General features: G+C 48.6%; 1 protein-coding gene across 2 annotated transcripts in view; it reads right to left on the bottom strand.

The window, feature by feature from the left end:
* Positions 1-2,049: 2,049 nt before the first annotated feature.
* The window catches only part of ccr6a (chemokine (C-C motif) receptor 6a), a 42,585-nt gene continuing 19,268 nt past the window's right edge, over positions 2,050-25,366 (bottom strand). Inside the window, exons 2-4 of one of the 2 annotated variants that reach the window (XM_038803143.1) lie at positions 12,075-12,162; positions 8,636-8,782; positions 2,050-4,929 (exon numbers count right to left, since the gene is read on the bottom strand). In XM_038803143.1, the coding sequence (XP_038659071.1) occupies positions 3,831-4,910 (1,080 nt within the window). In that variant the 5' untranslated portion in view covers positions 4,911-4,929; positions 8,636-8,782; positions 12,075-12,162 and the 3' untranslated portion in view covers positions 2,050-3,830. The remainder of the gene's footprint in view (positions 4,930-8,635; positions 8,783-12,074; positions 12,163-25,366) is intronic. The other variant, XM_038803153.1, reaches the window with a different exon arrangement.

Raw genomic sequence — 25,366 nt, 5'->3', positions numbered from 1 at the left:
TTAATCAAGTTATGACAGAGTATGTTTACAACAAAGAGCTGTCTGCAAAGGACTCCATAATTCGAGAACAAAAAAAAATATGGCCCATAGAATGGCTGTCGGAAATATTAATTGGTTAATTTGACGATTATTTAGAATCACAAATATCTTCAAATATCGTCATTGTCAAAGACTGCCTATGTACTAAATTGATGAAAGACTATGGCCGGGATTGTCCTCTATCCGGCGTGGCGTGGGGGTCCGGCGTGTTGGAGTGGCGTGAACTACTCCGGCAACGGGCCACCCCAAAGGTGCGATGTCTCCGCACCTTTAGGGGCCAAGCATGAACGGCCTTTGGCGCCATGCCAGCCGGAGCCGAAAGGACTTCGCCGGCCGGCATAAGTCCGTGCAGCGCCGGAGCGTCAGCGGCTGCTCACGTCATCCCTGCGCATGCGCAGGGGAGGGGATCTCTTCCGCCTCCGCCATGGTGAAGACCATGGCGAAGGCGGAAGAAAAAGAGTGCCCCCACGGCACAGGCCCACCCGCTGATCGGTGGGCCCCAATCGCGGGCCAGGCCACCGTGGGAGCACCCCCGGGGTCAGATCACCCTGCGCCCCCCCCAGGACCCCGGCACCAGCCGGCGCCGCCAATCCAGCCGATAAGGTAGGTGGTTTAATCCACGCCGGCGGGAGAGGCTTGTCAGCGGCGGGACTTCAGCCCATCGCAGGCTGGAGAATCGCCGCGGGGGGCCCGCCGACTGGAGCGGCGCGATTCCCGCCCCCGCTGAATCTCGGGTGGCGGAGAATTAGGGACACGGCGGGGGCAACATTGATGTCGGCCCCGGGCAATCCTCTGACCTGGCGGGGGGGTTGGAGAATCCAGCCCTATGTCCTACTGAATTCTCACAAATGCAGTTAAGTATTGATTTTGTTTCAAGATTTGTAAAGGATGGTCCTGAGTGACTTGACACATCAAAGGACAGGCTCAAAGTTGGGACAAAGGCTTTGAATAACAAATGTTTCAGATAATCTTGAGAAGGGAAACAAGGAAATCGTGGTCATTATGATTCCCCACAGAGATAAAATGTGAAAAAGGAGGAGAATAAAAAATATTTTTTAAAAAATGATTCCCCATCGAGGTTGATAATTTTTAAAAGAGATGGATTTCCCAAATGACCAAAGGAAATAACCAAACAACACAATTTCACTCTTTAAGACATACACTGTAAGAAACACACTACAATCAACATTACTTAAAACATTAATACATCAAAGAAAAATGTACATTTTGCATTAACTAACACAACAAAAATATGTCTTACAAAATGATTTCACTTTACTCCTTGATTAAAAGGAGTGTCTCAGAGTTACTCCCAACTCTCCAGTAGAAGTTATCCCTGCATGTCATGTTATAAGTAATGTAGGAGAATGTTAATGAAGCACTACAACATGACTGATATTCTATCATTATGTAGATTCCACTTATATCACACTTCGGAGCCCTGGAATCCTGTGGGACCTCAAGGGAAGTTTCCTTGGCATGCACCAAATTTTCCAGCAAGGGAATTGAGATTATGTGGCTGATTACCAAGTGGTCTATACGTATTTAAGACTTAAATGGAATATCAGTAATTTATTGCTTGAGAAATTGTACATGTTTAGAGGACAGTACCAGAGTTGTGAACTTACAGGGAGAGAAATTGAACAGAGTCAGCCTGGCTGCTTCTGAACTGGGCATAGGGAGCAATCCTTACACCAGAATGGGAAAGCCAGGGTCAACCTGATCTTGGGCCTTGAGCCTCCTTTAAATAAGACTAGCATGCTGCAGACACTTGCTGATCACGCCTGCTTCTTCTGCATCCACATTCAAATGTCTTTTTTATAGACCTTACCTTTTTTGGTGGTGGGCCTCAGCATTCCTTTTACCGACTACTTGCTCAGCTGCAAAAAGGCTTGAGTATCTGAATGCAGCAGGCCCAGGTCCTTGCAATCCACAGACAGATCATATTACCAAAATCAAGTTAAAAAAGTACAATTTCAGATTGCACAATAAATGATAAATGAGGAATAATGTTGTTGTATTTGTTTATTTCTATCAACAGTACACATTTATTCATGAGTTACGTGTTGGTAAAGTAAAATCACAAATCTTAAATCTCATCATAAACTCTTCAAAGTAGCGCTGACAGGTTTATTCACAATTTATATTTATTATTTTAACTTGACTAAAAGCGACCAAAGGTTGACTAGTTTCTCTCCCCTTGACTCAGGGAAGAGGTTTGTAAAGGCTCATGTAAACCTATTCGCAGGTCCTTCTATCAATACCTATCTGAATTGACCTTCAAGGAAGCAGAGGACTCTATTATGTTCTCCATTAGGAGGTAATTAGCCACTAGTTAGCACCCCCACAGGAAAGTGAACATCTCATTAAAATGACACTGCATATCCTCATTGCATCTGAAAGAAAATGCTCTGTTGATTCTGTAATAGATCAGAACAAGGACAATTAAGATTCCTGTTTAACTGCCTCAAAGTGGAATCAGAACACATTTGAATTCTCATGCAACTCTTCAAATAGCCAGTAATATCTCATGGTTACATTTTTCAGAGCTCCAATCCTGGCAGCCTTTCATTGCCAACACAAATAATCGTCATGCAATTTTTGCCTATCTGTTTACAACATGATTTTGAGGAGACTCAATCAGTGGCCTGATAATATATTTCTATTTACAAACCTTGTAAAAAAAAAGCATGCATGTTCATCAAGCAGAAAATAATTATTTTGATTGTCAGCATTAAAACAGAGCTTTGTCCCAGGGAAAGTTATGGACAGTGATCATTTTAAATATCGTCATCAGAATTCCATCTACAAAATTAACCTACATTATCAGATTTAACAATTGTGACAAAATATAAAATAAACACAAATGACAATGTTTATATAAAGAGAACTCTTTGGTAAAAAATAACCAAATGTGAAATGCAAATGAACAAGCATTGTATTATTTTAAAAAACAAGTTTCCACTGATCAGCTTAGCTTAGAAATAGATAATTTCCAATTGTCAAAAGATACGTGAATTGGTACAACAGAGTAGCTCATCATAACCCCAGAAATTTGAACACTAAGTAATTGCCCAAGTACTGCAAATTTACAAAGAAGTCCGAAAGCCTATTGGTTCTGACATACGTTGTGCATATGAATAGCCTATGACTAAGTTAAGTGCAGCAGGACCTGGACAAACTTCAAATTTGTACTGAAATGTGACAAGTAATATGCCTGCCACTAATAATCAGCCTAACCACCTCCCCATGACATTCAATGACATTCATTATCATTGAATCCCTCTCCATCAGCATCCTTGGTGATGCCAATGACCACAAGCTTCACTGGACCAGCCACGTAAATAAAATGACTACCAGAGCAGTCAGAGGCTGGGTATTCAATGGTGGGTGACTAGTCTCCTGACACGGCAAGCCATTGCATCAGCTACAAGGCATAATGGAATGTTTTCCATTTGGCTAGGGATACAGGTGGTCAACGTTGCATTGTCTAAGTTGCAAGATAGAAGTGGTAACCTGGATTTCTTGGTGCCAAGGTGGGAAGTTCCATAGATTTTTATTCGTTCTAACTTTGGCCATCTTTATCAGAAGGTTCATCAAAGTGGCAGATGGAAAATAGAAATGGTCTGTGGAGAGAAACAGCTAGGAGCCCCAAGGCCTATTCTGATATTCCTCATCCCCATAATATGTAGTAATAGGTAGGAGAATAGATGATATAGAACAGAACAGCACTTAAATGTACTGCCTTGTTGTGAAATTTGAATTCAAAAGCTTATGCAATAAGCTGATGCTCACATGGTGAAGGACGAGGGGTTGTCAATATCAAAGTCAGAAGTGCGTCTTGACATAAATGTTTCACTGGTACGTCTTGATGGGCTGTGGCGAAATGTAATGTACCTTTTGCTTAAACACCAGATATCTCGAAGAACCTTTGTAAAATAAAACCTGAACTTAACGCCGATAAAGGCATAGAGGACAGGATTCAGACAACAATGGAAAAAGGCTAAGGACTGTGTCACTGTGCGTAAAATGGTCATGGGTTTGCGAAATTCACAGTCAGTTGTTTTAAATAAAGTCTCATGAAGTACCATCACATTGTATGGTACTTGACAAATGACAAAAGCTACTACTACTGCCATTACAACTCGAAATGCCTTATGTCTCTGGAAGTTTCTCGCTTGGAGAAGTGTGTTAATTATCAGAGAGTAACAGAAAATCATGATTATTAGAGGTACAAAGAAACCCAATGTTAGCTGTACTGTCGGAGCAACCAGTTTACCTATGCTTGAATAGTTTTTAGGGTACCTAACATCACATACCATTTCTTTAGTTGTCTCGAATTTATACGTTTCACTAAAAACAAATGTTGGCAGGGATACAACAATTCCAGCCATCCAGATAGCTATACAAATAATTTTACTATAAACCAGTGCCTTCCCTCTGTAATTGAAGGACTTAGTTGCATGAACAATAGCAACATATCGATCAATACTGATAACAGCCAGCAACAACATCCCACTGTAGAAGTTGATGCTGTACACCCCCTTGAGAAGTTTGCATCCAAAGTCCGTAAAGAGCCATCCTTTTGATTCATAGGTAGCCCAGAATGGTAGAGTAACTACAAACAGTATATCGGCGATAGCCAAATTCATGAGGTACATGTCAGTCATTGACTTTACCTTCTTGTAATAGGAATAGGTTAACACAACCAAACCATTGCCAATAATGCCTGTCACTGTGATGATTGAATACAAAACAGGAATAAACACCCCTGTAAATTTCCTGGTATCGTTCATTGTACACAAGAGTTCCATGTCGGAATAATCAAAAGTGCTGGTTTCATTGTAGTCGTCATAGTAGTTAAATTCCATAATGTTTGGTCAGTAAAATCTGAAAAACAAATAAACCTAATTAGTGAACAGTAAAGGCAATAAAGCTGTTCATATAATACTGTCAGACATCTTGAGTCCTCAGTAGACCAGCTGACTCCTACACAGTCTTTTTCACTTTTAGATGTAATCTTTATAATCCATTTATAACATCCTAACATTTATTTTCAACATACCATGAAGAAGCAAGCCTCTGAATCAGGAGTAAGGAAACATTCTGCCTAGATGTTCATCAACATCTGCAGCCTATGGTTCTTCATTTTGAAGCCAATGCCACCAGATTGTGGAGGTTTGGTATTGGCCTCTTCCCAAAGACTCATTGGGCATGGACCTCCAGTCTCGCGGTGCTCTTGCTTGAGCAAAACGAGGCCGATGAATAGCGGGAAAGGGCGGAAATGAGAACCGCATCAGGTGCCAAACAGTTTGTAATGCAAACGGCCCGTTCCCGTTGGCGAAACTGGGATCCTGCCACAGCGTGGCAAGAAACCATTATCACCACTTAAACCCTATTTCCATACAATTAACGGGAGCAATCCATATCCAATGGCCTCCCGCCATTCCTCGGCCTCCCCAGCAAGTGGTCACGCTGGCGTCGATTAGTACTTCTTCTGAAAAACGTGAACCTGGCTGAAGAGCTTCTGCTGGGAGCCGAGGAGGTGAGTTGCCACCTTTGCTCACGGGCAGCGAGCTCAGGGCGCAGTGCTCGGCCGAGGAGTGGGAGACCCTCAGTTGGGGGGGCGGGGGGGGGGGGGGGGGGGGAATGCCCTCCACGGGGGTGGGTCGCCATGGGAAGGGGGGAGATTGTGTAGGGACAATCGCTCGCGGTTCCACCATGCCAACCCCTGGATCATGTGTACCCATTCCGGAGGCAACCCTTGTCTTTGTCCATCTGCCCACTGAACACCCATAACCCCCACTGACTGCCGAGGCCCCTGGCCATGCGGCTAAAAACTATCGATAATCGGGATCACGGTGAAGTGAGCACTTCACACAAACCAAGTAGATTCCCGTGGGTGGGCGAGCCATGTAGCTTGTTGGAGTTATTGCCTAGCATCCCAATCACACCTTGATGCCAGGACACTGTGCTGAACAATGCAGGAGGCAACACCACACATGCAGCAGCCAACATCCGAACACCCAGGGAATGGGGCACAGTTTTGAAGACATGTCCACGGCTGGAGTGTGGGTGACTGCAAAGGGGAGGGGACCAGCACCTGGTCCAGGTGAAGTTCTGTGCAGGTGTCTGGAGTCCGTTGAGGAGGGCCCACTGTGGCCGGGAGTGCGTGGGCAGGGCGTTCCGGGCTTGAGGGTGTGGGAGGGGGATCAGTGGGAGAATGGAGGGTCCTGGGGGGGAGCCACCGCTGTCTGTTAGTCTAACACCCTCTCGCAATTCTTTACAGATATTGAATGGTATGGACGGTATTTTGGGCCCCCAGAACTTGACCTAGTGGTGCTGCTGGTAGACCGGGTGGCCAGATGGCAGAGACGGCGGCCGCAGCAGCTTCTGCAGATGCTCGGGGCGGCGGCCCACATGCCGGATCCCACCCCACACCCTGAGGACCCACCGCCTATCAGGCCAGGGAGGGACCTAGAGGGGGAGACCCATGATGGCTCAGGATATACAGGCGTCGCTGGTCGTTCGAGCAGATAACGGACAGCACGTGCCGCAGTATATTCCACCTCAACAAGGAGATAGTGGAGCACCTGTGCCACTTCCTCGTGAAATTGGCATCATGTGAAGAAGGAGGGCACCTACTCCCTGTGGCCGTCAAGGTCACCGCAGCTCTGAACCTCTGCACCTCGAGATCATTTCCAAGATGGCGCCGGAGCGAGGCAACTTCTTGCAAGCTGTGCCCAGCATACCCTCTAATTCTATTTTCTACTCTCGTTCTATGTTTCTAAAAATTCCTTCTAACTCTTTTAAACTCTCTAATAATGTTCTAATTCAATCACTTAAATTCTGCAGTCTCTCCTATGTACAGTATGTGTTGTCTGTATAGCATGCAAGAAACAATACTTTTCACTGTATACTACACATGTGGCAATAATAAATCAAATCAAATCATTCCAGGCCTCAAGCGGAAACCTGTGTGACATATCACAGGCCACAGCCCACAAGTGCATTCGACAGTTGACGGATGTCCTGTTTGACCGGGCGTAAAACTACATCAACTTTGAAGTGGGCCAAGCACGACAGGATGCCCGGGCGGGTGGCAGGATTCTCCACCATTGCCGGGATGCCCCAGGTCCAGGGGCTGACTGACTGCATGCCTGTCGCTTTGCAGTCACCAGACAATCTGGGAGTGCCCTACATGAACAGAAAGGGGTTTCAGTCCCTGGACATACAGCTCATGTGCAACCACCACATGAAGATCATGCATTTGTGTGCACGCTTCCCAGGGAGTGTGCACGAAAGCTACCACCTGGGGCACTCAGACATCCCCGGCCTCTTCAAGGACCATCCTAGGATGGGCGGCTGACTCTTAGGAGATATGGGGTACCTGCTGAGGACCTGGCTAATGACTCCAGTACGGAGGCCGGAGACCTAAGTGGAGTCCCAATACAACGAGGCCCATGTGGCCACCAGGGCTGTTATTGAGCGGTGCACGGTCTGCTCAAAATGTGGGTCCGATGCCTCGGCCGCTCCAATGGCACCCATTAGTACACCTCCCGGAGGGTCGCCCGCTTTGTGGAGTCTACTGTGCCCTCCACAACCTGGCACAGCAGTGGAGCGTTGTGCTGGAGATTGGGGATGAGGAACATGAAATGAATTAAATGAAATGAAAATCGCTTATTGTCACAAATAGGCTTCAAATGAAGTTACTGTGAAAAGCCCCTAGTCGCCACATTCCGGCGCCTGTTCGGGGAGGCTGATACGGGAATTGAACCGTGCTGCTGGTCTGCCTTGGTCTGCATTCAAAGCCGGCGATTTAGCCCTATGCTAAACAGCCCCAATGTGCCCACCTTCGAGGAGGAAGAGGAGGATGGGGAGGAAGATAAGAATGATGAGGAGGTGCCGGACCAGCACGGGCTGGAGGACGGTTATGGGGAGGAACCAGAGGACCAGCCAAAGACTGCAGGACAGGCGGGAGCGGCGAGGGTCCGGCAAGCCTGGAGGACTGTGGAGGCAGGGGGGTGTAGAGAGCTGAACACTGGTGCACCTCAATCTATGCCATCGTCAGACCCCTGCCTGTCTGCTGAGAGCTCTCTCACACCCATTACCTGAACGTGGTGTGCCTGTGGAGGGGCAGATGCCTGGAGAGATGAGCCAAGGGTTCGGAGGTCAGCCCACATTGCAAAAGAAAGTGACAGACGTCATAGTGCTTGGGTCAAGGTGCTAGGGTGGCGACCGCAGTGGAGAGAGGGTTTTTAATGTGTCACAGGTGTCCAACAATGCCCCTCTCTCCTGATGGTGCCACCCCACTCTCCCCAGTACCCCCTCAAGCCCCCCCCCCCTCAGCCCCTACCTACCCCCTACACTCACCCCCTCTCCCACGGTACCCTCAGTGATTCTCAACGTGTTCCGTCTTCCTTACTCTACCGCTACGCCTCGGTGTGGCCCCATGATGCACATCGGAGGTGGAGGCAGCCAGCTGCTTCCAACATCCCTTGGGCCCTGGTGGGCATCTTCCAGGGGCTCTGCCGACGGCACATGCGCAATCCTGTCCCGCGTGCTGTGCACCGGATGGGGCCCGGTGGATCCTCACCTCTGTGGCGTGTGCATTGGTGACCGTTCTGTCCTCGGCCACCCCAGTCAGCTCCAGGGCCCGTTCCTCAAAGGTGGTGAGGCTTCTTATGTCTTGCACCACTTCACCAGTCTGGGCCCTCTCCCGGTGATTATGGGAGAGTTTCTCCTGCGGAGACACAGAGAGGGTATCATTAGCCGCACGCGTAGTTCACAGTGGTGGCAGGGGGTGTGAAGGAAAGGTTGGGGAGGGGTTGAAGGGAGGGGTTGGTGAGACGGTTGGGGCCACATGGAGGGTTGGTGGGGATGCTCGCATGGAGGCGGAAAGGCCTCGGGGGTAGGGGCGGTGATGTCCACTCGAACGTGCTGTCTGGTGCAGGTCATTGACCTTTTTATGACACTGGAAGTCAGTCCTCCTGGTCACACTTCCTGAGCTCATGGCCACCGCCACTTCGCTCCAGGCTCATGCCATGGGACCCTTAGTGGAACCGGACATCCCTCCTGGCCTCCACTGCCTCTAGAAGCCTCCCCAATGTCCACATCTCCAAATCTTGGTGCTGGTCCTCCCGGTGCCATAGCCGCGAGCTGTGTGGAGTTGGCTGTTTAAGAGCTGCTTGAACTTGTTCGCAGGGGGCTTGCGAGCGCGGCACGCTGAATCGGCTGGTGAGCCTTCGTTTGCGGCGAGAAGCCCGTGGGGTCTCGGAAAGTGGACCAATTAACGTTGGATAGCGTTGCTGACCTCACCGGGCTGAGTACCGGGAAGCTCGTGGCTGTTCCCGATCGGAATTTTTATCTGTGGTGTTTTGCCATTGCTTTCCACTCTTGAGGGCAGGGTGGAGATGCAGGTCCCCAGTCTACCTCAACCAGAATGAAAATAAGTTATGCTGTTGGCATCATTCTGAACCACATGCTGGTCACCTAGTCAGCTGAGCTAACTGGCCCACCCTGTGGGGGCACCCATTCCTAAAATGTACGAAAGTGTTAAAGTAACTGGCATTTACACAATGTTTCTGTCCTAATTATGCCTTTGGTAGGTTTGGTTACATGCCCATGTACCATCTACACATGGTAGCGCAGAAACAAGCTTGGGGGGGGATCACTTTGGGGCCTTGAGAAATAGGGACGCCATTTAAAAAGGTTTTGGCAAGCAGAGCTCCTCAGTGCAGGGAACAGGACTAAATGTGGCCTTGGCCACACACTCCCTGCTCAGGCCCTGTATCTAACCGCAGTCACGTTAGATAGTGTTGTGATTCTTGGCGCTGCGAGCACCAGCAAACATGCGGCTAAACACGCTCGCTTTGGGACATAGTTCCCATTTGGTCAGATCACGTCCACTACTTGAGCTTCACTCTAGAAACTGGATGAATCTTTTTGGATGGTGCAGCATTATACACACAAGATCACATAACTTGCACCCATTCCACAGATATTTATCTTCAGACATCGAGGAGGAATGGGGGGAAATTTCCTTGTGTCGTGTCATTTCACGACTGGCCATTTTTATCTGCTGTTGGCCTCGATGAATTTTGTGCAGTGCCGAAGAAATCAGTTTGCTCTTGTCCTTTCTAGTTGCAGCAAGAGGAAGATCGTGTGGAATTGTTGTCAGGCTGGGTACAAGTGGAGATTGTTCTATTGCGCTCTTCCTCAGGGTAATGTTGTGCTTCACTTTCAGATATAAATCTTCAGTAGTTACGTCAGCCCCTTTTGATATTTGTTGCTACATTTCCATTTGCACACCTTCCGCAAGGTGAGCTGTCTATTCTCTTGTAACAAGCGCCTGCATATTCCATCAGGTCTAGTTTTTCAAATGAAGCAGGCAGGCCGCCCGCAGTCCGTTAAATACCTATTGCTTTCAACTATTTTATACACAGAGTTCAAACATCAAACGGGGCAGCACGGTAGCCAAGTGGCTAGCACTGTGGCTTCACAGCGCCTGGGTCCCAGGTTCGATTCCCCGCTGGGTCACTGTCTGTGCGGAGTCTGCACGTTCTCCCCGTGTCTGCGTGGGTTTCCTCCGGGTGCTCCGGTTTCCTCCCACAGTCCTCCCATCTCTGAAAATTCCCATCCCACTTCCCTGGCTCAAATCTGTGATTCCCCCTAATCGGCATTTCCCTTGACCCCGCCCCCAGCCGGAAGTGCTGGCATAACTGCCTCCAAATTTTCAACGGCGCTATTACTACCGGGCTCCCTGAGTATTTCCCGGGGGCCATCGGGAGTGGCGCTGTTGCCAATGCCCTCAGCCCCGACCCCCTACACAGACTCTCCCCCATTCTAACCCACTGGGAGTGCCCCCTGTAACCCAGCTCCTCACATTCTCCGCGCTCGCCGCCCAGTAATAATATAGTAAATTCGGAAGACCCAACCACACTGACTGCCGTCCTCTCTGTTACAGCACCTTCCTAATCTTAGCCACCTTCCCCCCCACCATCACCATTTAAATGAGGTAAGCATCTTTTTGACCTCCTTGAAAAATGCCTTTGGCACCAAGATAAGCAGGAACTGAAAAATAAACAACAATGACGGCAACACGTTCATTTTAATTGTCTGCACCCGACCTGCCAGAGACAGAGGGAGACCATCCACCTTGTCAGATCTGCTTTCACTCTCCCCACCAAACTAGAAATGTTGTACCTACGGAGCCCCCCACGTGCAACCTGCACACCCAGATATCTAAAGTGATTGTGATTCTATTCTATGATAACCTCCATCCCTGTGTAATCCACCCACCTTCATGTAAAGACCCACATTTTGTTCGCCTTTTTGATTCCTTTTTGTAGCTGTCTTTAAATGATTTATGTATTTGAACTTTCAAATCTCTCTGCTCTTCGTTTCTCAACAGAGAGAAATACGCTAGGGGTCTAAAGTGGATAACCTCTCACCTGTCCAACTTAAACTTCATTTTCTATTGTTTTGCCACCCAATTAATTGGCATTTGTTCCTTTATAACTTCCATATGCACTGCTTATTTCTGCTCTTAATTTGATGTCCTGACAAACTAAGATATATGACTCCATGGGCGCGATTCAACTAAATGGGAACAAAGTCCCATAGCCAGCGCGTTTAGCCACGTTTTTCTCAGCGCTACAAGCACCACACTGTTAAATAAGGGGCATATCGTGAGGCATTGGGAGCTGGATAAATCCCGGGAGCGGAGTCTCCTGGCTTCTGTTGGCAGGACTGAGCTGCGGCACAATGCAGTGTGGCCATTGGATCACGCCCTATATTTAAACACGTCATTCATAAATACTAAACAGACCCCTAGGAAGCATTTTTTGTTACCTCCTGCGAATTTGGCTAAATCTTTTTTATCCCCGTACTCTTGCCTCCAATCTCCCAACCAATTTCCAACAACAATCAAAACGCTACCTCAAATCCCAGTCTGTGAAGCCCGCCGAGTCACCTGGAGGCTAAGAACACTGTAAATTCATGGTATTTATTTATATCATTAATGTAGTTCTTACCTGTTGTATTGTGTTAAATGATGTCTCCTTTTTCTCCAATATAATGGTGTGCTATCTCAGCAAGACGCAATTATTCCAGTGTGGTAGCCTGCAATTTTAAAGTATAATGTTGAATATAAATTATATAGTAATTATCTCGTAAACTGATGAACATTTCAGAAGCCTGGCCGCTCTGATTCCATTGTCCATATTACGCCTTCAGTGTTTAAAATACCGTAGCTTCAAAATGCAAATATGTATCCCTCCTAATTGTTAACAAGAATTGGCGCAAAGATTTATTTTTTAAAGAAAACAGCTATATTAATTATATTAGAATAATTATAATTAATTATATCCATAGTAATTATTCATTTTTAACACTTATTGCATGACTATTTTTCAGCTAATTACACAATATGATTTTGCAAATAAGCCCAAAATTACACTTTCTTCATATGTTTGTCAATGGTCATAATTGTATTAAAAGATATATGATTAACTAGAGCAGGTTAATCATGCATCAACAACCCTTGACCGAATTTAGCCCCTCCTTATCTTTCCTCAACAGATAAATTAACTTGTTGGACCATGTATAAATTCCTCTCACCTCCCACGCCCCACACAAATAATGTGATTTTTTTTACCTTTAAAGGTAACGTGAACTAGGCTGCACTCCTCAAAATGTCATCATTATCTACGGACAACAATTAAAGTTTGAATGTTGATGTGAATTACAGTCAAATCCTGCTCAACTCCCGCCATTACAGTCAACTCCCGCCATTACAGTCAACTCCCTCAACGCCCGCCATTACAATCAACTCCCACCCAACTCTCGCCACTACAGTCAACTCCTGCCATTACAGTCAACTCCCTCCTCAACGCCCGCCATTACAGTCAACTCTCACCCAACTCCTGCCATTACAGTCAACTCCCTCCTCAACGCCCGCCATTACAGTCAACTCCCACCCAACTACCGCCATTACAGTCAACTCTCGCCATTACAATGAACACCTGCCTCAACTCCCGCCATTACAGTCAACTCTCGCCATTACAGTGAACTTCCACCTCAACTCCCACCTTAACTCCCCTAAAGGTACCCCAGGACCATATCCAAAAGGGCACCTTACCTCTCCAAAGAACTCTGACAACACTAGACTTTCTCCTATGAGGTCTAAAGCGCACAAGTTGTGTTTTCGACATACCACAAGTGAAAATCAGAGAAGCTTGAGGCAACTTCACTTTAACAGCTGCAGTTTGCTCATGAGCAATGGAAGTGCAATTTAGAACCTGCCCAATCCCCCCCCTCCAAAAAATGGTCATACCTTGTTCAAGAGTGAGACTTCTGGATCTAGGACACAGCCCTAATTTCTTTTTTTTCAAAGATATTTTATTCCAAACATACACAATAACAACAAAATACACAGTTCATCAAAGCATAGTTACCAGTTTATACGGTTCCCCCTTTTAATGCTTCCCGTCCCCCCCGCAATAAACAGCTCCTCAAATAAAGTAATGAACAGCCTCCACCGCCCCTCAAAACCCTCTTCTGGCCCCCTCAGAGTGAACTTAATCTTCTCCAGCCAGAGAAACTCGTACAAGTTCCCCAGCCTGGCTGCCACACCCGGCGGCGTTTCCGACCTCCAATTCAAAAGAATCCTTTGCCGGTCAATAAGAGAGGCGAAGGCCACAACATCATCCCCCTTCCCCTCCAGCAGCCCCAGCTCCTCTGAGACCCCAAGACCCACCATGGGGTCCGGCCTGACCTCAGCCCACATTACCTTTGATAACGTCCCGGATACCGCCTCCCAAAAGCTCTCCATAGCCCAAAAACATGTGAGCGTGATTCGCCGGCCCCCACCTAGACTTCCAATACCCATCAGTAACCCCCTGGAAGAGCCCATTCATCCTCTTCCGAGTGATATGCACCCTGTGCAACACCTTGAACTGATTCAAGCTCATCCTTATGCAGGAGGAGATTGCATTCACCCGACGCATTGCCTCACACCAGAGCCCCCAATCTATCTCCCTCCCCAACTCCTCTTTCCACTTACACTTCATCCTTACCACTTGTGTCTTGCCCTGCTCCCCCAACCACCCGTATATGTCCCCAATCCTCCCTCTCCCAAGTCATCAGGGAGCAGCAGTTGCTCCAATAATGTGTTATCCGGTAGCTGGGGGAGCGACTGCCACTTCTTTTGCACAAAGTCCCGTTTCTGCATGTACCTAAACTCACTACCTCTTGGTCGCTCATACCTCTCCTGCAGCTCGTTCAGCCCCACAAACGTCCCCTCCGAGAACACATCCCTAATCCGCTCCAGCCCCGCCTCCCTCCACTTCCCATACACCCATTTTCATAAGTTAGTTGAGCAAGCCACACAGAGCTTGTGGCCAAGTTCCATTGCCAATCCAGCCTCCAGGAAAATGTCTTTACGACAATTCAGGCCAGAGACGCTGACTTCATACCAATAACTGAACTGTGAGAAGACTACGTATGGCAGTTGTCAAGAATGTGACTAAATCATAGCCCATTCTTTTGTTTTCATAGGTCTTCACATGTACTTCAAATATCTTAGTGCACTAATAAAGATGATTCCTAAGAAGACTTTATGCTTTCTGAGACAGCACCATCTCAGCATGTAGAGACATGCACCAATGCAAAAAGCCACACTTCAGTGGGTCCAGTTAAAGAATTAGTTGGGTTTTTACTTGGTGAGTGATAACTCACAAGCAAGCACAAGCAGTCACTGGTGATAAGGACGGCTGTGCAGAGCCCATAATGGGTGTGTAATCCTTTCCACTCTGGAGACTATTATTGAGAAAGAACATGCTGGAGGTGCATTAGCAACTCTGCCTGCCTGTCAGTATCTCGTACTCTCCACAATGGGATGGAGGGGTACAACTTGATCGCTAGTGGATTGATGACAAATGGAACTTTATGTATATCTGCCACAGAGAGACTTCCACCTTCATGGAACTTCAAGTATAACTCTCCAATGAGTTCATACAGGGTTTGTCCACAGTTGTGTAGATGGTTACTGTCTGAAACAGGAAGGCAGATAGCTTATCTGTGGCATTACAACTATGTCATTGATCTTCACTAAACTGGTCAGCAACAGAGTGCTGGGACATATGGTATTAGCCTAGGATACAGATTATGGTGAAAGTGGACATGAAGGTGGGAATGGCAAACGAAATGTTCTCATTTCTCACCTGTTGTCTCTTATCCAGCAAGTATGCAACATGTTACCATATGTCCCTATGCCCCAGCCTGCCCCTGCACAGGTGCTGCTGGAACCTCGGTGTTTCAAAACCCAGATGTCTTGGACCAAAAGCATGTCAAGAGTCGGGACAGTGATCTGAATAACCTTAATCCTCCCCAGGACCATCTCAATAGGTTTGATCAGTGATCTGGGGCAGGATTGTTTGCCTCAACATGGGTGCAGGAAGGGAGGCAGGTTGACACTTAGATCCATAACTTCTGATCTCTGGGGGTCATATCCCAGAAGATGCACTGGGGGACCCCTTACAATTCCTCACACATGGACTGCATGGGAAATGCTGGGGAAGTTCAAATTTCTGATGGGCAATTACTCTGCACAGATATCCTGATACTCGCACTTAAATCAGAGACTTTGGTTGGTTCTGACTCAGTTACCCAGGAAAGATGAGAAGAATTTAAACCATATCTAACTCTTGGGGAACTGTAGTACTGATGCCCACAATCGCTGTCTCGACCGCCCTACTGGACCCCTGACTACCATCCCCCCATGGACCCCGGGCTACTCCCCACACTCGGGTCAAGCCCCCACCTCCCTACCCATGACAGCCCCACCTCCCCAACTTAAACTAATTAAGAAATCGATGAAGGCCAATGATCAGAGGCTGTCTGGAGTCATCAACACAGCAGTGGCCTCGGGGCAGAATGGGGAGGGCCGTGTTCCAGGAAGACTGAGGCAGCCCCTCACCTCCCTAGCCACAGCTGTGGCTTTCCCTGCTCAGAGGTGATCCGGCAGCTGTGGAATTTTTTATTTCAAATTTCTTAAGTTGTTAAAGGATGTCTCAAAACCCTCCTCTCCCTTACCTGTGACGACAGATTGTAGCTCCTACCATGCTGGAGAGCCACCCACTATACATAATTGGATGGCAGGCTTACCCTTGACATAAATTGGCCAGTCCAGATAAAATCCATGTCAGGTGACTATTGCTGTTGCAGTGCAAGGACAGGACCTGGTGTTGACCTCAACATTGAGGTCCCGACGGAAAAGACAAAATCCTTGCCGTGGCCATGACTTGCGGTTTTTCTCTAGTCAGCTGAATGCTCAAATATTGTTCACTTTTCAGTCGGGTCCCAAGTATTGAATAAAGCATGACTTAAAAATGTGAAAACAACATTATCAGAGAGATTGCCAGACTTCTGGAAGTGAAGGAAAAGGTGGAATTTCAAATGGAATTATGTGAATCTTAATGACCTAGAGATATTAATGATCAGAATGAGAAGTTTTGGGAAACAATTCAAAGTTTTGCGCAGTGACTGAGAGGAGGAGGCGATGCGCAAAATCCCATTTCAAATATTACTAAATGTAACTGCTGCCAGACTGGGAAATAACCAACCCGTTCATTTCCATTGCTGATGTTAGACAAAGAATTCAAGAGCAAAATGCAGGCATCATTCGGGTTCAGTTCTTCTTACTGTACAGGCAGGCAGTAATCATTTGGAAAGTTCAGTGTTACTGCATATATGAATGATCACAAAGATTATTAGATAAAACACTGACCAGAACAAAGGAAATATTTCTGCATGCGCGTGTGAATATCTCACAAGATCTGAAGTTCACGACGAGGTATTATTATTGCATTTGTTTTAAAGATTGCTACATGATATAGGTCAATGAATGACATCTTGTGGACATGACTTCCCATCAACCTCAATTTTCAAAAATTAAGAAAATTGTAAAGACTCAGGGCGTGATTCTCAGGAAAGATTTCTGAGTGTGGTAACGAGCAGGAACTGCCGCGAGCTTCCCAGGGCTTGGCCCGGCGAGGACGGAACGTCAATCGGTCCACTTAACGAGGCCCCACTGGCTTCTCGCTGCAAATGAAGGCTCGCCAGCCGATTCGCTGGGACCACTCGCCAGCCCCTCGCTAACAAGGTCGAGCAGCACTTGAACAGCACTTGCACAACCAATCCCACTCAGCTTGCAGCCACAGCACTGAGAAGACTGGCCCCAAGATTCTGGGAGGCAGACCTGGGGAGGCTCCTTGACGCGGTGGAGGCCAGGAGCATTGTCCTGTTCCCCCGAGGGTCCTGGAGGGTGAGCCACAGGCAGCCAGTGCTACCTGGGATGAGGTAGCACCAGCCGTAAGCTCGGGGAATGTGACCAGGAGGGCTGGCCTCCAGTGTTGTAAGAATGTCAATGACCAATACCGGGCAGCGTGGGTGAGTTGACACCAATGCTCCCCCACTCCCTGCATGCTCCCCCCTGAGACCTTGCTGTCCCCAAGGGGGCATAGACCCACCCTACCCTCCATGTGGCCGCCAACCTGCCCTTCAGCCCCCCTCCCTTCCCCCAACCCTTTGTTTGAACCCCTCTCCCACCACTGTGAACCAGGCGTGCAGCTAATGATGCCCTCTCTGTGGCCCCGCAGGAGAAGTTCTCACACAATTTTTAGGAGAGGGTCCTGACTGGTGGTGGAGTGCGACATAATCCTCACCACCTTCGAGGACCGGGCCCCGGAGGTGACAGGTGTGGCCTAGGACAGAGCGATCACCAATGCAGAGATTGGCGGAAGCTGCATAGGTGAGAAACCACCATCACCACCCAGAGGACCTGTCAAAAGTGAGTTGCCCCATCCCATGTGGCACCCTCTCCTACCTCCCAGGAGAACACCTCAGAGGAGAGCTTAGAGGAAGACACGTTCAAGGCTTCACAGCTGTTATCCCCACCCTCCACCAGCGCAGAGACACAAACTTCGGTCAGGCTTCTAGGGCACAATCTGGTGAGCACCACACAGTGGCTGATGTACATCAGGTGGAGGCAGGAACCCCCAGGCGAGAGGCCCAGGAGATGGTGCTGGCAATGCGTGGCACCGAGGCCAACACTGCAAGGGTGGCAACCGCAGTGGAGAGCCTGGCGCACAAAGTCGGCAGCAGTGATGGAGGTGTCCGAGGCTTGAAGCAGTCAGTGATGATCATGGTTAAGGGTCTCGGCAGAATGTCCGACTCGCTGGGGGATGTGACCCAGTACCCCGGCTCACCTTGATGTGGTTCTGCGGGACATCTCCCGCTCTCAGATGGGAGTGGCGGAGGTGCTGCACGGCTTGCTTCAGAGCATGTCCCAATCATTGTGGAGCATCACCAAGGGCATCGACACATTGGTGCCGACATCGGGGAGCCACCAGGGGTTTTAAAAAAATATTTTGAGGCATTTATATTATAAATTTTAACAGACTAAGCAACCACACACCAAGAAAAACAAAACCCAGCCAACATGGCTTACATAAACAACACCCCAACAACAATTCCCCACCAACTTACCTCCACCTGACCCAACCTTCCCCTGTCTCCCCTTTTTAAGCCCCTCCCCCACTGTTGACCACTTAATTTTTCTCACAAAAGTCGATAAATAGCTGCCACCTCCAGGCAAACCGTGGCATCGATCCCCTCAGGGCGAACTTAACCTTCTCAAGCCTGAGAGACCCAGCCATGTCACTAACCCACAGCCCTCAACTTCGGGGCTTCCGGGTCCATCCAGGCTACCGGGGAGGCAAAAGCCAAGGCATCGGCCTCTCTCGTCCCCTGGACACCTGGGTCTTCTGACACACCAAAAAATGCCACCTCTGGACTTGGGACCACCCTTACCTTCGGTACTTCCGACATGACTTGGGCAAACCACTGCCAGAATCCCCCAAGCTTCGCGGACCCACCTGGACACTGCCCACACCTATGGGAGCCACTAGGGTTGGCAGCACCAGATGATGCAGGGGCAGCTGGGGCTCGAACCAGCTGCCACTCCGTCCTGAGGAGAACCCCGGGACCTAATGGGCACCAAGCGGGAGGAGGGGGCGCCAGGTGCCAACCTAGTCCCATTCCATGGAGTGAGGATGGTGACCACCAGCTTCCCCGAGTTCCACCCATCTGATGAGGTCATGTCTCGAGGTCAGCACACGGGACAGGACAGCATGGCTGTGCATGTGCCATTGCCATGTGCGCTAGGGTCCTCTGGCCTCAGAGACCCCAGAGGACACCCGCCAGGGGCATCGAAGGCTACCGGACAAGGTAAGCAATTGGCTGCCTTCTCCACAGATGTGCATCCTGGGGACACTCCTAGACGTAGCGATAGAGCTAGGAAAGCATAGCACATCGTGGATCACGGGGGAGGGGGGAACGTAGGGAGAGGTAGGTTGGGGGTGAGGAGGGTGAGGGAGGTTGGGGAGAGTGGGGCAGCACCATTGGGAGTGGGAAATTGTATGACACCTGTGACACATTAAAAACCCTTGAGCACAACCAGTATTACGCCTCTGTCACTTTCCTCCGCTATGTGGGACGACCTCCGAATCTTGACCCATCTCTCCAGACATCTCACCCTGCCCCGTAGCACCTACCCACCTTCTGGCCATGGGCATGTCCCCGAAGCTGTGTCCCACCTCCTGAGTGTTCGGATGTTTGCTGCTGCGTGTGTGGTGTTGCCTCCTGCAGTGTTCAGGTACAGTGTCCATGCATCAAGGTGTGATTGAGATGCTAGGCAATGACTCCCACAGGCTTCATGGTTCACCCAACCACGGGGATCCACTTGGGTTGTGTGACGTGCTCACTAACTATGATTGCCAATCTCTATGAACAATAGCTTTCACTGTACGGCCAGAAGCCTCGGCAGTGGTGGAGGTTATGGGTGGTCAGTGGGGCAGACGGTCAGGGGCTAGAGTTGCCCCCGGAATGGGCACACATGATACAGGGGTTGGCATGCTGGTGCCAAGCATGGCTGGCCCCCACCCCATGCCTCCCAACATCCCCCTCCTTCCCATGGCAGCCCACCCCTCTGGACAGTGCCCCCTCACCCAGCTGAGGGTCATTCCCCCTCCCTCCTCCGCTGAACACTGGGGCTGCAACCCCAGCCCCCTGGGCTCTTTACCTGAGAACAAAGATGGATACTCACCACCTCGGCTCCCGCAGAAGTCCTTCCGCCAAGTTCAAGTTTTTCAAAAGGAGTACTAATCGGCGCCAGCGTGACCACTGGCTGGAAGGCCGATGAACCACGGGAGGCTGTTGGATATGGGGTTGTTCCCGTTAATTGTATCAAAATAGAGCTTAAGTAGTGATAATTGGTTTCATGCCACGCTATGGCGAAATCCTGATTTCGCCTACAGGAGTGGGCCGGTTGGATCGCAAATTGTTTGGTGCCTGGTACACTCCTTGGGCGCGATTCTCCGCACCCCACGACGGGTCGGAGAATAGCAGGAGGGCCTTCCCGACATTTTTCCCGACCTCCCGCTATTCTCCCCCCCACGGTCGCCCCACGACACGAATCGCTGCTCACCGTTTTTTTACGGCGAACAGCGATTCTCCCCTATCCGATGGGCCGAGTTCCCAGGCCTTTACGGCCGTTTTCACGAACGCAAACACGCCTGCTCTCACCGTTCATGAAAACGGCCGTAAAGATCCGTTCCCGACAACCATGGCACCGATTGGCACGGCCGCACCACGGCCGTGCCAAGGGTGGCATGGGCCCACGATCGGTGAACACCAATCGCGGGCAGCGGGTCCAAAACCTGCGCACTCCTTGTTCCTCTGCCGCCCCGCAGGATCAGTCCACGGGGCGGCTGAGGGGCATGACGGCCCGCGCATGCGCGGGTTTGACGCATATGCGCGATGACGTCATCCGCGCATGCGCGGGTTGGAGATGTCCGGCTGACGTCATCGTGCGCGTCAGCCACCGTGAACCTTGGCGCGCGGGCTTAGCGACGGTCGCTAAGCCTGCGATGCCGTGGTTCACGGGGCCCCTCTGCTAGCCCCGACCGGGGAGGAGAATCGGGTCCCGGGAGGGGGCGCGGAGGCTGCCGTGAAACACGGCTAGTTTCATGGCAGCCTTTACAACTCTCCGCATTTGCGGAGAATCGCGCCCAATTGTTTTTGATCTCTCCCGCTATTCACTGGCTCGGGTGAGAGCGCAATGAGACCTGAGAATCGTGCCCTCATTCCAAGATGTTGATGATTCACTTCATGGCTTTTGGTATAATCTTCAAACATGCCTCTACAATGGTCGGGTTACTCATTGCAGAGACCCTGTCCGGGATTCTACGAACCTCAATGCTCAATCGCGCTCGCGCGGGTCGGAGAATGGCCCGTAATCGGGTCCGACGGCGCTCCTCCAATTCTCCAGGGACTGGAGAATCGGCGCCAATCGCACGCGCGGTCGACGCAGCCCCGGCTGGGAGCCATTGAAAGAGGTCCCTGCGGCGATTCTCCGCCAACAACTAGCCGAGTTCCCGTTGGCGTGGTTCACTCGTGGTTCCTCCCGGCGGGTACTCGGAGTTCGGAGTAGCGGCTGCGAACTCAGTCCTTGGTGGGGGGCGGGGATCCGTCACTGGTGGGGGGTGGGGGGGCTCCAGGACGTCCAGGCCCGTGATTGGGGCGCACTGATCGGCGGGCGTGTGTGATCTCGGGGAGGGCTATATTGTCGGGGCTGGTCCGCGGTGTGGGTCCGCCATGTTACATGGGGCGTGCATGCGCGGACCTCCGGCTGGAAGTGCAGGGCTCAGTTTTGGCATCCGGAGCTGCGAGGACTACTCCGGGACCCTGCTAGCCTCATGCAAAACGGAGAATCACTCTGGACTTTCTCCAGATAAGTCCAGAGTGACTCAAGCCCGTTTTCTCGAGGGCATGGGGACATAGCCCCATTATCTGAGAATTACGCCCCCTAAATTTTAAATAGGATGTGCATGCAGTCCTTTACTTCAGTCTGTTTTATATCTGTAACTGTGGAAAACTTTGTTCGAAGTATGACAGAGGACATTCAATGCTATTAACATGAGCTACGTATCTCTAGTTGAATGCAAACAAGCTTATTTATCTTGGAAATTAAGCGTGCGACTGGCAGACACACAAAGGACACTGATATACTTTGAGGATAGTGATTATAAAAAAACCGTACATTTTCCCAGAGGTTAGGGGATCTATAGAACAAATCCTCAGATTCAGGAGCGGGATTCCCTCGTCCACCAGCTGCATTTCCTGGGCGGGGCAACCTCACCAGCAGCGTGATTCTGTGTTCTCGCCACCTGCCTATGGGATTTCCCTTGTGGCCATCCCACGCCACCGGGAAACCCGCAGACGTGGGTACTCTGCTGGCGCAACAGAGAATCCCGGCGGCAGAGAATCCCGCTGAAGATCAATTAGCACCTTCAAAAGGGACTTGCAGAGATATTTATGGAGGGTGAGATTGAGGTTCACAGGTTATTTGACAATGATGGCAAATTCCTCAGAGCTGCTCTATTACTTCACTGGAATGTATGTAAAATGTCAGATCTTGTTGGAATAAAACCATATGTTAATGATCCATGCCGTTATTAATGCAAAACTGGTCAATGAATTTGAGTTAATCATGAATTGCAAATCTCCAGAACTTGTTTGTTGATTTATGCTACTCTATTTGCTTTACAAAAACAGCATCTCGCCTTTAGCTTCACCATAATTAAGAACTTCATGGATTTGCATATTAATTTTACATTAAAATGCAACAGAAGGTTAGGGCTGGAACAACAACACAAGTACATGTTTAGCAATGTGATTATTATTAATGCAATGCTAGTCAACCTTGCTGATCCAGAGAGTGATTAATGTAAAACATACACTCTCATTTCTGTGTGTCGCAACATGTTAGAGAGCTTCAAAATGGCAATTTTTAAAGACTCTTTATTTCTTTTTTTGTAACGGCTGGGCTCTCCTAAATCATTTCTCTGTTTCCTTCTCTATCCTGAAATCTTGTTGGTTAAAAGAATATGCTGTTAGGCTTTTCATTTACTAAGATCCCAGATGCCCCTTACCCTCGGCACACAGTTAGCAGCTGGTATTTCTGCACTATGACAGCACAAATAAACTTAGAGCTGAAGAATGCAGTGAAATTCATCACAAATGAAGCACATCGCAAGATGCCCTTATCCAGAAACATCTGGACCAGGGTCTGGTTGTTGATTTGGTGAAATAATGGTAGAAAGTGGGGGGTAATTCCAAGGGGATTTCCTGGTCAATTTGATTGTTTTTTTTCCATGGGAAGATAATAGGAATAGAATGTTCCCCAAAATAGGGGACAAACCAATGGCATAGAAGCACAGCCCACTTCGGAGACAATCCTACTTGAATTCTGGATCCAGTGGGCCATTTGTCTTTTGGAATTTAGCCATGTGCCCACATATCCAGTGAACATCGTATCTGTCCCTGTGCTATATTTTGTCCCATGAAACAATTTGGGCATAAGGGAAACTTGCCATACAGGGTAATAACCAAATGCTACTAAACAGATCTGCAGTTCATGAAGTGAATTTCAACTGAGCTCTTTTGCAAACTATTGAACAAATTGCAAGCCACTGTTCTGAAGTTCACTGCAACCTGTGTTTGGTTTGGTTTACAACCCATGTTCTGCAAGAACTGGGAGATCGGTGTATAACATTCTCACCACATCCTGCTTTGAAGGAAAGACAAAGCCTTTAAAGATCTTTAAACTCTGCTATTATGGTCAAGTATTTGTTAATGCTGTTGCCACAAAAGCAATGTCCCCTTTCTAAGCTGAAGCAAATACTGAAGTAAAATTGGCTGTGAATAGTGCTTTAAGCTACAACCCCCTAAAGGGACAGAGCTTGTATAGCATCCTCTTCTCCTCCTAAACCTCAGAGTATGAGCTACTCAGGTGACTAGGGGGCAGAGCTTCCTCCTACTTGGAGGAGCTCCCCACAGAATATAAACCCCAACTTGGAAGCAGTTTGGGGAGGGAGACGCTACGGAGAGTGGGGAGTTAGGAGTTAGGCGTTGGGGGTGGAGAGTGGAGAGGAGTTATTATTGCGACTAGTGTGGAATAAAATGAGTTGTACCCTGCCAACCTGGCCTCTCGTGGAGTCTTTGCCTCAGTCTACAACAGTAGGCAATAGTTATCTTAACTCACAGATCAAATGGGGATATAAATTAAACTTCCTCATCAAGATATGTTCTAAATGGTGTTGGAGTTCTGGTCGCCACATTATAGGAAGGATGTGGAAGCATTGGAAAGGGTACAGAGGAGATTTACAAGGATGTTGCCTGGTATGGAGGGAAGATCTTATGAGGAAAGGCTAAAGGACTTGAGGCTGTTTTCGTTAGAGAGAAGAAGGTTAAGAGGTGACTTAATTGAGGCATACAAGATGATCAGAGGATTAGATAGGGTGGACATTGAGAGCCTTTTTCCTCAGATGGTGATGTCCAGCACGAGGGGACATAGCTTTAAATTGAGGGGAGATAGATATAGGACAGATGTCAGAGATAGGTTCTTTACTCAGAGAGTAGTAAGGGCATGGAATGCCCTGCCTGCAACAGTAGTGGACTCGCCAACACTAAACGCATTCAAATGGTCATTGGATAGGCATATGGACGATAAGGGAATAGTGTAGAGGGACTTTAGAGGGGTTTCACAGGTCGGCGCAACATCGAGGGCCAAAGGGCCTGTACTGCATTGTAATGTTCTATGTTTAAAAAAAATTGACAAGGTGCTGCATTTTGCTCGGTATTAGTAAACTGGGAGAAATGCTAGAGTAGGTTTAAAACTTTTCATCTGGGTGTAGGACTGATGTTATGCATCAAGTCACTATTTAGAAATTGGCAGAAATTAGTGTGTTGATCTGCAATACCAACATTATACCTGACTGGAAAATTTAAAACCTACCATATTAATTTTCTTTTGTTGTTAGTCGGCTGGTAACACAACCATCAGAATACACAATGTAGAAGCATGAAGTTCCTGAACATGTAATATCACAGATATGCACATGAGGGAGATCTTGACAATGATACTGCAGATAAATCTCTGGGTAATGTTCAGAAAGGTCAGGCAGCTCTGATGGTTGATGAGTGGGTTAGATAGTACAAGGCAGAGTACGCAGAGGAAATAGTTCTAGATTTACTCGGTTGAGCCCTTTTCTCATTTTGACACTGTGTGGAGTCTGCATGTTCTCCCCCTGCCTGCGTGGGTTTCGTCCGGGTGCTCTGGTTTCCTCCCACAAGTCCCGAAAGATGTGCTGTTAGGTAATTTGGACATTCTGAATTCTCCCTCAGTGTATGTGGCGACTAGGGG

This window comes from Scyliorhinus canicula, chromosome 1, assembly GCF_902713615.1.
Source record: "Scyliorhinus canicula chromosome 1, sScyCan1.1, whole genome shotgun sequence".
Classification (NCBI taxonomy): domain Eukaryota; kingdom Metazoa; phylum Chordata; class Chondrichthyes; order Carcharhiniformes; family Scyliorhinidae; genus Scyliorhinus; species Scyliorhinus canicula.
Note: the sequence above shows the minus strand (reverse complement) of the source record. Positions and strands in the feature narration are given on the sequence as shown.